Source organism: Fringilla coelebs (genome assembly GCF_963513975.1).
Source record: "Fringilla coelebs genome assembly, chromosome: 25".
NCBI lineage: Eukaryota > Metazoa > Chordata > Aves > Passeriformes > Fringillidae > Fringilla > Fringilla coelebs.
This window is the reverse complement of record NC_140051.1, coordinates 4,193,865-4,206,274: the sequence shown is the minus strand read 5'-3', so window position 1 is coordinate 4,206,274 and position 12,410 is coordinate 4,193,865. Positions and strand designations below refer to the sequence as shown.

The 12,410-nt window shown below is 43.9% G+C and overlaps 2 protein-coding genes across 5 annotated transcripts in view; both read left to right on the top strand.

Annotated features, from left to right (window-relative positions):
• Nucleotides 1–12,410, top strand: part of JAM3 (junctional adhesion molecule 3) — a 132,959-nt gene that overhangs the window by 115,786 nt on the left and 4,763 nt on the right. The window lies entirely within an intron of this gene.
• The window catches only part of LOC311162856 (beta-galactosidase-1-like protein 2), a 33,441-nt gene that overhangs the window by 17,016 nt on the left and 4,015 nt on the right, over nucleotides 1–12,410 (top strand). For 2 of the 4 annotated variants that reach the window (XM_084221438.1, XM_084221436.1), the window contains 8 exons: nucleotides 2,389–2,473; nucleotides 4,223–4,360; nucleotides 4,945–5,025; nucleotides 5,615–5,721; nucleotides 6,059–6,205; nucleotides 8,141–8,212; nucleotides 10,284–10,365; nucleotides 12,273–12,360. In XM_084221438.1, coding sequence (XP_084077564.1) covers nucleotides 2,389–2,473; nucleotides 4,223–4,360; nucleotides 4,945–5,025; nucleotides 5,615–5,721; nucleotides 6,059–6,205; nucleotides 8,141–8,212; nucleotides 10,284–10,365; nucleotides 12,273–12,360 — 800 coding nt within the window. The remainder of the gene's footprint in view (nucleotides 1–2,388; nucleotides 2,474–4,222; nucleotides 4,361–4,944; nucleotides 5,026–5,614; nucleotides 5,722–6,058; nucleotides 6,206–8,140; nucleotides 8,213–10,283; nucleotides 10,366–12,272; nucleotides 12,361–12,410) is intronic. The other 2 variants (XM_084221437.1, XM_084221439.1) reach the window with 1 other exon arrangement.

Genomic DNA, 12,410 nt, shown 5'->3' with positions numbered 1-12,410 from the left:
TGTGCCCCTCCAGGGCCTCATTCAGGTTAGATTTATGAGGTTTTACCGTGTCACTTGAGCATTTTTAACCCCTCTGTGCTGTCAGAGGTTTGCCTCAGGGAGGGAATGAATTAATTAATGAACACTTGGTGTGAACAGTGTCCTGATTGTGATGAGGGAGCGGTGAGGAAATGACAGATTTTGGGGTTAGTGACAGCTTATCTCTCTTTTTGCACCCTCTGTCCTCTTTCCCCGTGCTCTGCTTGCTCCAGATGGAGGATGTGAGCAGCTGGGACCTGCCCCCAGCCCTGATCAATTCTTTTCTCCCCTCTTGGCCTTTGCCTGGCTGTGGAGGGGAGCCCTGCTGGCATGCTGGATGTTCAATCCTACAGCTTGCATTTGTTTTCTTTCCCTCTGCTGGCAAAAGAGGCTCTGCTGGAAGTGCTTTCACCTCCTTTAGGTCTGCCAAAATTGCCCAAACCTTGCAAATGAACAGAAGGTGGCACCTTCCCCACCACATGTGGCCCCAAAGGAGCAGCTCCTCCTTTGCCAGAGCAGTTAGGAGAAGTGTTTGCAGGGGTTGTGGAGCTCTTTTATCTTTTCCTTGTTATGGGTTTTTGTTCCAGAAGGTGATAAAATCCCTCCTTTGACTGGTTCACCGGGGATGGATTGATTAAATGTGTTTCCAAGGATGTTTAGATGATTACAGGCAGTTGTTTTCTCCTAATGAAACACGAGTTTCTTTAATGCCACTTACCTCAGCCAATTCCTGTGGCATTGAACAAAACCCCTGTCACAAAACTGCCTGGAAATAAAGCCCAGGAGGCTGGAGGGGCAGCCAGGCTGAGCACACATTGCCCTGCCCATGCCATGGGGACAGGAGGATCCTGCAGGGCCTCGGGGATCTGCCAGGCACTGACAAATGGGAAGCAATTGCTCTGTGAGCAGAGCCTTTAATGAAGACCTAATTCCTGCAAATTCTTCCCTGCCAGCACCATATGCAGCATTAAAAAGGCATTAAAGCAGCTCAGGTCTGCTGCAAGCAGACCTTGTACCTTGGCAAGCACTGCCTGCCCTGCACCTGCAAGCTCCCAGCTGGCAGTGGCGTGGCAGATAAGCAGACATTTATAAATGTGTGTTTTTAGCAAGAACTAAACACTGACAGTTGGTTTGTCCCTTTGCTGCAGCTCTGCCAAGCAGCAGCATCCAGCAGTGTGTGACAGCACCTGATTGTGGGCTCTGTGCTTTGTGACCAGCAGAGCACAAAGCTCTGCTTGCCTGCTCTGGGCAGTGCTGCCCCACAGCTCCTTGTTCAGAGCTCCTTTGGTGCCTTTTTGGCTGTTCCAGTTGAGAAGAAAACCCTCCCATAAACACCACGCTGTCACCTTGTTCTTAGTTCTTCTCAGCCTTCTGATGTTGCATTCTTGTAATGGAGTTTCTCATGCACTTTTATGTAAATAATTAAAATAATTATTGTTTTTACATTCATCTCTGGAGGAGGGGTGTGGTGGTGTTCACAAGGGTCTCAGGATGAGGGAAGAGATGAGAAAGTTGACTCCATGTTCAGAAGGCTGATTTATTATTTTATGATATATATTATATTAAAACTATACTAAAAGAATAGAAGGAAGGATTTCATCAGAAGGCAGCTGAGAATAGAAAAGGAATGAATAACAAAGGTTCAGACTGACTGAGACAGTCTGGACAGCTGGACTGGGATTGGCCATTAATGAGAAACAACCACATGAGACCAATCCCAGCTCCACCTGCTGCATCCCACAGCAGCAGACAATCATTGTTTGCATTTTGTTCCTGAGGCCTCTCAGCTTCTCAGGAGGGAAAATCCTAAAAAAAAGGATTTTTCATAAAACATGTCTGTAACAGAGGAGAAATTTGATAGACTGTTAGTTTGTCCAGCATCATTGGAGTGGTGACAATTTCATCCTCCAATCCACTGTCACTTTTGAAAGTCTATAAATATTAGAGTCAGGAAATAAACATCCCTTCTCCTTCTCCTTCTCCTTCTCCTTCTCCTTCTTCTTCTCCTTCTCCTTCTCCTTCTCCTTCTCCTTCTCCTTCTCCTTCTCCTTCTCCTTCTCCTTCTCCTTCTCCTTCTCCTTCTCCTTCTCCTTCTCCTTCTCCTTCTCCTTCTCCTTCTCCTTCTCCTTCTCCTCTTCTCCTTCTCCTCTTCTCCTTCTCCTCTTCTCCTTCTCCTTCTCCTTCTCCTTCTCCTTCTCCTTCTCCTTCTCCTTCTCCTCCTCCTCCTCCTCCTCCTCCTCCCCTTGGAGTTCCAGTGTGTTGTTTTATTTCTTGTGACACCACTCTGGGTTTGAGCAGTGCTGCTCTAGAGCAGAGGGCTGGCTGCAGCCCTGTCCTGGATCCTTTTGAACTCTGCTTTTCTCTTGACAGAAAGACCAGCCCAAGATGGTGATGGAGTACTGGACTGGGTGGTTTGATAACTGGGGAGGCCCTCACTATGTCTTTGATGCAGATGGTGAGCACCTGGCTGTGGCTTGGGGGGGGTTCTGCTCTTCAGCCTCAGGGATCTGTGCCTGCTCTGCCTCAGCACCTACAGGGTTAACGTGGCGCTGCTGGAAACAACAAAAAACTGAGAGAAACTGACCCAAAATTGAGTGAAACCGACCTGGAACTGACACAAAACAGAGAAACTGACCCAAAACTGAGAGAAACTGACCCAAAACCAACTGAAACCCTCCCAAAATTGGGTGAAACAGATCCAAAACCGACTGAAAATTACCCAAAATTGAGAGAAACTTACCTGAAACTGACCTAAAACCAAGTGAAAATGACCCCAAATTGAGTGAAAATGACCCCAAATTGAGTGAAACTGACCTGAAACCACCCAAAATAGAGAGAAACTGACTCAAAACCGAGTGAAAATGACCCAAAATTGAGTGAAACCCACACGAAATGGAGTAAAACCACTCAAAACTGAGTGAAACTGACCCAAAATTGAGTGAAAATTACTCAAAATTTTGGGGACCTGTGCCTGCTCTGCCTCAGCACCTACAGGGTTAACCTGGCGCTGCTGGAAATGACAGGAAACCAAGTGAAACTGACCCAAAATTGAGTGAAAATGACCCAAAACTTTGGGAACCTGTGCCTGCTCTGCCTCAGCATCTATAGGGTTAAACCTGGCGCTGCTGGGGCTCATCCTGTGCTGCTGGAAACACAAAAAAACACCCAATTAAATGAGTGAAAACACCCAAAATTGAGTGAAAATGACCCAAAATTTTGGGGACCTGTGTCTGCTCTGCTCCAGCACCTACAGGGTTAACCTGGCACTCCTGGGGCTCATCCTGCACCTGGAAATGACACAAAACCCAGTGAAACTGACCCACAACTGAGTGAAAATGACCCAAAACTGAGAGAAACCATCAAAAATTGAGTGAAATCCACCCCAAATTGATGAAAACAACCAAAACTGAATGAAACTAACCCGAAACCCACCCAAAACCGAGTGGAACTGTCAGGAAAATTCACCCACAGACACCAGAGGTTGATGTCCAAAAAGAGACAGAGCAGTCCTGGAACTTTATTCCAATAAAGGAGAGGCCATGGGGTGTTCCCCTGGGCTTTCTCACATTTTTGGAGGTGCAGCCTCCTTTTTATCCCAATTTCCAGCCACATTTCCCTCTCTCTTTCCCTGGTTCACAGCCCCTTGGGAGTGCAGCACCTTCTCCCAGGTTAAAAGCTCATTTGGAAGGCAACTACTAAAAAAAAACAAAGCCCCAGGGCATCCAAAGAGCAGTGAGAGCAGAGCTGTACAGGACTGGTTTAACAACTTTCATCTTCCTGCAATTGCCTTTGTAATTGGCTCATTAGTCTGGCCCAGGAGTCCTTGCAACTCTTGTTCTTAAAAGCAAAATTCTTGCTGGAGCTTTACCCCCTTTTCACCTGGAGGAGAGGATTATTTGAATGTGTTAAATATTTAAGATGAAATATTATGTATTGATATGTTATATTTAATGTCTTGTTATTACATTAAATATGTATTATTTAATAAATTCGAATAATTTAGTATTTAATAATAATAATACATAAATTTAGTATTTAAATGCATCTGTAGGTGTGTTGCCCCTTCCTGAGGGCAGGATGCAAATCACAACACAAATCACTGACTGCACAGGAATGTCTGATTTGAATTCCTGGCCAGATTTGTGTCTGTGGCCTCCCTGGCACTGCAAAAAAAATCTCTTTTTAATTTTTTTTTTTTTTGCAGAGATGGTGAATACTGTAGCAAGCATCCTCAAAACAGGAGCATCCATCAACCTCTACATGTTCCATGGAGGCACCAACTTTGGCTTCATGAGTGGGGCTCTGGAGGCTGATGAGTACAAGGCAGATGTCACCAGTTATGGTGGGTTTGTTTTCACTGCCCTGGGCTGCTGACAGCAACCAGCCACGCTCAGAAATGAGCAGCACAACCACTTTGTCCTGAGAGATGGAGTGGAGCACAGCCCAGAAGTAAATTCCTGTCTAAAAGGGAGTTTTCAGGAGTGTTTCTAATTCCCAGCCATTCCAGGAAGGGGGGGATTCCCTTATTCTGAATTATAAACAGAGCTGTCACAGATGATGAATTGATATCTCTTTTCTAGGGGGAGATGGTGATCCACAACACCATTTTTTAATTTTACCAAGTCAAATTTTACCATAAATCTCTTTTCATCCCAACAGCCCGTGGTTAAAAAAGTTAATTGTTGACTTTATCCTGTGTGAAATTCTGGATATGTGCAAATTAGATCTGTGAAAGTGTGAATGGCTCTTCTCTAATTTAAGGAATTTTGTGGCTGTTTAGTGATGTTCACTCAGATTAAAGTGTACAGATTTCCATGCTGCAGACAATGCCATGAAAATTGTGCCTGGGGCTTTTATGTCTTGCATGAAGCCATCCCAGAGCTGCTTTATGTTTTTAAAACACGTGCTGCTGTTGTGCTTTTCCAGATTATGATGCTGTGCTGACAGAGGCTGGGGACTACACATCCAAATTCTTCAAGCTGAGACAACTCTTCAGCATGGTCATTGGTAATCAGCAACCCAGGAGCCACAGCACTGTTCAGTCAGGGAATTATTGAAACTCACCCTCCTGGGGCTCTGCTTGGGGGGGAGTTATTGAAACTGGCCCTTCTGGGGCTCTGGTTGGATGGGAATTATTGAAACTGACCCCTCTGGGGTTCTGCTTGGCTGGGAATTATTGAAACTGGCCCTTCTGGGGATCTGGATGGTTGGGAATTATTGAAAATTACCCTTCTGGGACTCTGGATGGTTGGGATTTATTGAAAATGACCCCTCTGGGGTTCTGGATGGTTGGGATTTATTGAAACTGGCCTTTCTGGGGCTCTGCTTGGGTGGGAATTATTGAAACTGACCCCTCTGGGGCCCTGGTTGATTGGGAATTATTAAAACTGACACTTCTGGGGCTCTGGATGGTTGGGAATTATTGAAACTGACCCCTCTGGGGCTCTGGATGGTTGGGAATTATTGAAATTAAGCCCCTCTGGGACTCTGGTTGGATGGGAATTAAGGATGGGAGGAGCAAAGGAGGTCTGGGAGGGAGGAATCTTGAATTTCTGTTGTCTGAAATCATTGTTCCATCTTTCTTTTTGCACCCCAGGCCAGCCCCTTCCTCTGCCCCCCATGATTGAGAGCAAGGCCTCCTATGGTGCCATCCTCTTGCACCAGTACATCTCTCTCTGGGATGTGCTGCCAGCACTTTTACAGGTAGTGACACCTCTTTTACTGCATCCCAGACCTAAAAAGCATCAACTTTTAGAGCAATTTGTGCTCTGCCTTACCCCAAAAGGATGAGGTTGGGGGATGTTTTTACCAAGATATGCAAAAGCAGCAAATCTTTTATCTCACCTTTCTCACTGCTCCTCCTGTTCTCTTGGAATTGCACTTTTGCAAGCCCTTGGCTCCTTTTTCTGGTACTTTGCTCAGGAGGGATTTTGGGTTGGACCAGAGCTGGGAGTTTCTCACCTGTGCCAGAGTGAAGCTTTAAACGAGCTGCCCTACAAGATTTCCCAACGCTGATGTTGAATTTGCTCCTCCTCTGCAGCCCATCAAGTCAGAGCTGCCTGTGAACATGGAGAACCTTCCTCTGAACGACAGCAGCGGGCAGCCCCACGGATATGTGCTCTATGAGACTGTCATCTTCGGGGGGGGACACCTGCACAGCCGGGACCACGTGCGGGACCGCGCACAGGTAGGGGGGAGAAACTTCCAATTCCCACTGCTAGCTGAGCCACAAACCCTTATAGCTTCTGATTAAATTTCCAGTTCCACTTTGCTAAAACTTATAACATCTTTAATGTTGAATATTTTGATTATTTTATTCCCACCTGCACTGACAGTGGCACAGTTGTGGACATTTGAGTTCTGGCGATTTCCTGCCCAAATCCAGCTGAGGGATGGGATTCTGACATCACTGATGAGCAGTTTCTCTGCTCATCAGAGCAATTTCCAATTCCACTTTGCTAAAACTTACAGCATCTTTAAACATCAGAATGCTGAATATTCTGAGAATATTTTGATAATTTTATTCTCACCTGACAGTGACACAGTTGTGGACATTTGAGTTCTAGTTTGAAGCAGAGAGAATTTCCTGCCCAAACCCAGCTGAGGGATGTGATTCTGACATCATTGCTGAGCAGTTGCTCTGCTCATCAGAGCCACTTCCAGCTGCTAATTTCTAGTTCCACTTTGCTAAATATTTATATTTAAACAGAATTAAAACAGAACTTAAACAGAATTAGCAGAATGTTGAATGTCCTGAGAGTATTTTGATAATTTTATTCCCACTTTTGATGACATTGGCACAGTTATGGACATTTGAGTTCTAGGTTCCAGCAGAGAGAATTTCCTGCCCAAATCCAGCTGGAGGGATGTGATCATGACATCATTGCTGAGCAGTTGCTCTGCTCATCAGAGCAAGTTCCAGTTGATAACTTCCAGTTCCACTTTGCTAAATATTTATGTTTAAACATCAGAATGTTGAATGTCCTGAGAATATTTTGATTCTTTTATTCCCACCTGACAGTGGCACAGTTGTGGACATTTGAGTTCTAGTTTGAAGCAGAAACAATTTCCTGCCCAAATCCAGCTGAGGGATGTGATTCTGACATCATTGCTGAGCAGTTGCTCTGCTCATCAGAGCCACTTCCAGTTGCTAATTTCCAGTTCCACTTTGCTAAATATTTATATTTAAACAGAATTATAACAGAACTTATATTTAAACACAATTATCAGAATGTTGAATGTTGTGAGAGTATTTTGATAATTTTATTCCCACTTTTGCTGACACAGTTATGGACATTTGAGTTCTAGGTTCAAGCAGAGACAATTTCCTGCCCAAATCCAGCTGGAGGGATGTGAATATGACATCATTGATGAGCAGTTGCTCTGCTCATCAGAGCAAGTTCCAGTTGCTAACTTCCAGTTCCACTTTGCTAAAACTTACAACATCTTTAAACATCAGAATGCTGAATATTCTGAGAATATTTTGATAATTTTATTCCCACCTGACACTGGCACAGTTGTGGACATTTGAGTTCTAGGTTCAAGCAGAGACAATTCCCTGCCCAAATCCAGCTGGAGGGATGTGATTCTGACATCATTGCTGAGCAGTTGCTCTGCTCATCAGTGCAAGTTCCAGCTGCTAATTTCCAGTTGCACTTTGCTAAATATTTATATTTAAACAGAATTAAAACAGAACTTATATTTAAACAGAATTATCAGAATGTTGAATGTCCTGAGAGTATTTTGATAATTTTATTCCCACTTTTGCTGACACTGGCACAGTTATGGACATTTGAGTTCTAGGTTCAAGCAGAGACAATTCCCTGCCCAAATCCAGCTGGAGGGATGTGAATATGACATCATTAAAGAGCAGTTGCTCTGCTCATCAGAGCAATTTCCAGTTGCTAATTTCTAGTTCCACTTTGCTAAAACTTATATTTAAACATCAGAATGTTGAATGTCCTGAGAATATTTTGATTCTTTTATTCCCACCTGACAGTGACACAATTGTGGACACTTGAGTTCCAGGTTCAAGCAGAGAGAATTTCCTGCCCAAATCCAGCTGAGGGATGTGACTGTGACATCCCTGATGAGCTCTGCTCTCGTGTGCTCTGTTCTGCAGGTGTTTGTTAACACTGTGTATCTGGGGGAGCTGGGCTACAACACAGTGGAGCTCTCCATTCCTGAGGGACAGGTAACTCAGGGGATTGCTCAGGGTGGGGATACCAAGATCACTGAAGAGGCAGAAGTCCCAGAAAGGCACCTCCTCCTACCCTAATCAGACACAAATAGTGGGATTTCACTGCCATTTGTGATTGAGAAGTAGGATCTGAATGCTTTTCCATGGAGAAAATTCAAGTTATTGCAGCCCTTGCTGCACAAAATTTGCCAGCCTTCTTACACAGCCACAACATTGAGTACCTGTACCCTGTTATTGCAGATTAAATCTCTGCAGGCTGATTCTTCCTTAGCACAAAGCAGGTTTTAAGGGGCTTTGGAGGCCCTTGGGTCTCAAATTAAATGAGGAGGAATGTCTCTCTTTAGCTCTGAGAGCAGTTTTGCCCTGGCAGAAGCTGGCACTAAGAACCCTGTATTGATTGAGCTCATTTCAGCAGAGCTGTGCTGGCTGTGGGAGCAGCTGAGGGCGTGGATGCACTCTTGTTCTTCAGGCTTGTGGGAGAGTTTATGGCACGAGTCCTGGGTCAAACTCCATTTCTGGCTCTGTGGGGGCTATCAAAATGGGAATTAAAGATTCAAGATGAAAAAAACCCACCAAAACCAACCCAGAAATCTGTGCAAAGGCTGCAAGTTCCTCACTGTTTGCACTAGAGAACTGTGGGAAATGGAAATATAGAAATTTCTACAGATACAGGAGGGTTTGATCTACAGCCTTGGAAAAAGCTTGGATTGATGTAAAAATACACAGACATTAAATAGAAAAATCATAAACTTTTGTTTCTATAGTTGGAAGTAAGAATATGCCTTAAGTGAGAAACTGAATTGGGTAAGATGGTGAAGGGTTTAAAATGTAGGAAATTATTGATAAAATGGTGAAGGATTTAAAATGTAGGAAAGTATTGACAAAATGGTGAAGGGTTTAAAATGTAGGAAACTGTATTGATGTGAATGGTTTATAATGCAGGAAACTGAATTGGGTAAGATGCTGAAGGGTTTAAAATGTAGGAAACTATTGACAAAATGGTGAAGGGTTTAAAATGTAGGAAACTATTGATAAAATGGTGAAGGTTTTAAAATGTAGGAAACTATTGATAAGATGAAGGGTTTAAAACGTAGGAAACTGTATTGATGTGAATGGTTTATAATGCAGGAAACTGAATTGGGGAAGGTGATGAAGGGTTTATCATGTAGGAAACTATTGATAAAATAGGGAAGGTTTATAATGTATGAAACTATTGATAAGATGGTGAAGAGTTTAAAATGTAGGAAATTATTGATAAGATGGTGAAGGGTTTGTAGTGTAGGAAACTGTATTGATGTGAATGGTTTATAATGCAGGAAGCTGAATTGGGTAAGATGGTGAAGGGTTTATAATTTAGGAAATTACTGATAAAATGCTGAAGGTTTATAATGTAGGAAACTATTGATAAAATAGTGAAGGTTTATAATGTAGGAAACTTTGATAAGATGGTAAAGGGTTTAAAATGTAGGAAACTATTGATGTGAATGGTTTATAATGCAGGAAACTGAATTGGGTAAGATGGTGAAGGGTTTATCATGTAGGAAACTGTTTTATAAGATGGTGAAGGGTTTATCATGTAGGAAATTATTGATAAGATGGTGAAGGGTTTGTAGTGCAGGGGTGTGGTTGCATAGAGTAAGCTAAGAGTTTAGAAGTTATAACAGAAGCATATGTGTGGATGTGAGATAGAAGCCTGCTAAGTAGAAGTACCCACAGTGCAGTAGAAGTAAATAAAGGTGATAAGTTAATAAAGCAAAATAAACCTTGTAGCATCTGTCCATTAGATTAGAAAGTTATGTATTGTCTTGTAACAAAGAACTTGTGACTGCTTTATAGCCAGCTACTTACTCCTTTAGAATCTCACAGCCTCTGAGAGACTGATGTTTAACAATAAATTCTTAACCCAAGATAGTCCCATTCCTTCATTAAAAAGCAGCAACAATAATAGAGAACTTGAAAGTAAATGTATAAATTGCAGCTGCCCAAGGCAGTGGTGCCATTTGCCCTCAGCAGCTCTGCTGAGGGCAGGGCTGGTGCAGCTGATCTTGTCCTTGTTTGTTTCCAGCAGGGATTCAGGCAGCTGAGGCTGCTGGTGGAGAACCGTGGCCGTGTCAATTATGGGCTGGCCCTGAACGAGCAGAGGAAAGGTGGGTCTGGCTGAGCTCCCCAGCTCTCCCAGGGGCTGCTCAGAGTGGGAATGCTCAGAGCTGCCTGTGTGCTGTGTGCTGTGCACTGAGCCAGCTGAGGGCCCAGGTGCTTTTCAGCAACTTGTGCCCCTCCCGTGATTCTTCCAAAACATTCCAGGCAATGTTTGTGTTTAGAATTTATGGTCAGATATAAAAGCAGCTCCAGATTCAGGTCAGCTATCTTGGAGTCCTATAACAGTACAGAAAAAGGACTTAGGAAAGCATAATTGATGTCTCAGGTCTCTGCAAACTCCATCAGTATCACGAGTTTCAATGTTGTTCAAGGACTTTGCAGGCCTCACATGGGATGTAAATCCAGGATTGTATCCCTGAAAATCTTTGCTCCTGCTGCTACACAAACCTGTGGGCAGTCAAACTACAGGAGCTGACTCTAAAACTCCCTGGGTATATCACATTGTCCTGAGGAATTGTCAAGGTACATCAGTGCCTAAATCACTGTGACCATAATTAAAGTAATAGATGTTTCTGTGTCTAGAAATATTAAGAACCATAAGGGCTCAGCTCTGTTGCACACATCACAAATACCTGGAAGCTACTTGAAATAGCCACAACTGTGACTGTTGCTTTCTTTTAAAACCAACCTCTCCAGCTCAGCTCTCATGGTGCTGGTCAGGACTGGGAGTTGGTGGGAAATGCTGAATGTTTTGAGAATATTTTGATTATTTTATTCCCACCTGCACTGACAGTGACACAGTTATGGATATTTGAGTTCTAGGTTCAAGCAGAGAGAATTTCCTGCCCAAAGCCAGCTGAGGGATGTGATTGTGACATCTCTGATGAGCTCTGCTCTCGTGTGCTCTGTTCTGCAGGTGTTTGTTAACACTGTGTATCTGGGGGAGCTGGGCTACAACACAGTGGGAATGTGTTAAAAAACAGCTTTCCCCCCTGTCTGGAGTGATCAGAGGAAAAGCAGTGGCTGCTCTGTGCCCTGCACCAAGGTTTATTTTAGAAGGGTACAGCTAAACCCAGGGCTGTCAATGAATCCTGCTCTGCTCTGGGTTTCCTAGGTGATGCTCAGCTCCCTTTCTCTTGCTCTCTGAGCATTTCACTTCACAGGGAGGGAAGGAAAACACCTTTTTTAATCTGTGTTTTCCCTTGAGAGGTTGATATTGGAGAATCACACCATTTAAAAGCTCACACAATGTCAGGAGGAGGGAACTGCATCCCCTGGAGCAGAATTGACTGAAATGCTCAAGCCTATCACACACAGTGGTGGGGCTGGAAGGGGCTGATTCTATTTTAGTGGGGAGCTATGTGCAGAAGCTCTATAAAATGGATTAATGGAGTTAGGCACGTGACTGTATTGATTTTATTTAATGCAGAAACGTTGCATAAACCTCAGTGCTGCCCAGGCAGCCTCAGAGCTGTGATCAGGAGCAGGCTTTGCCTTGAACAAAAGGCTGCTAAAGGTGAATGACTTCTTCAGGTGCCTTAAAATCCTGGGATGAAAAGCCCTGGAGCAGCCCTGGGCGTTGGTGCTGGCTCAGTTATGTTTTGCTGTGCCTGTTAGAGAAGTGATTGACTGCTTTAAAAAGTGGTTGACTGCTTTAAAAAATTCTGTGCATGGTCAGCTCCAACCCCAGAATCCCCACAAGCCCCAGCACATCCCAGGGGGTTCTGCTGGGAGGGTTGGAGGCCCTGCTGAGCTGGGGGAAAGGAGAGAATGGAGAGGGCAGAGTTTAGAGATGCTCCCCACTCAATCTGCATGAGCAATGGGACCATATGGACTCTAATTCCATTGCAGAACGTGGCTGCTTTCCATCTCCTGCTGTTCCTCAGATTCAAATAGCAAAATCCATCAGCTTTAGCTGTTCCTCAACTCCTCATTACCCCCATTGCTCTCACAGGCTTAATTGGTGACGTCTTCTTGAATAAAACCCCCTTGAGGAACTTCAAGATTTACAGTTTGGAGATGAAACCTGCCTTCATGAAAAGGTTTGTGGGATTTTTAACCTTTATTTTTTTTTCCCTTCTTCATTTCAAAC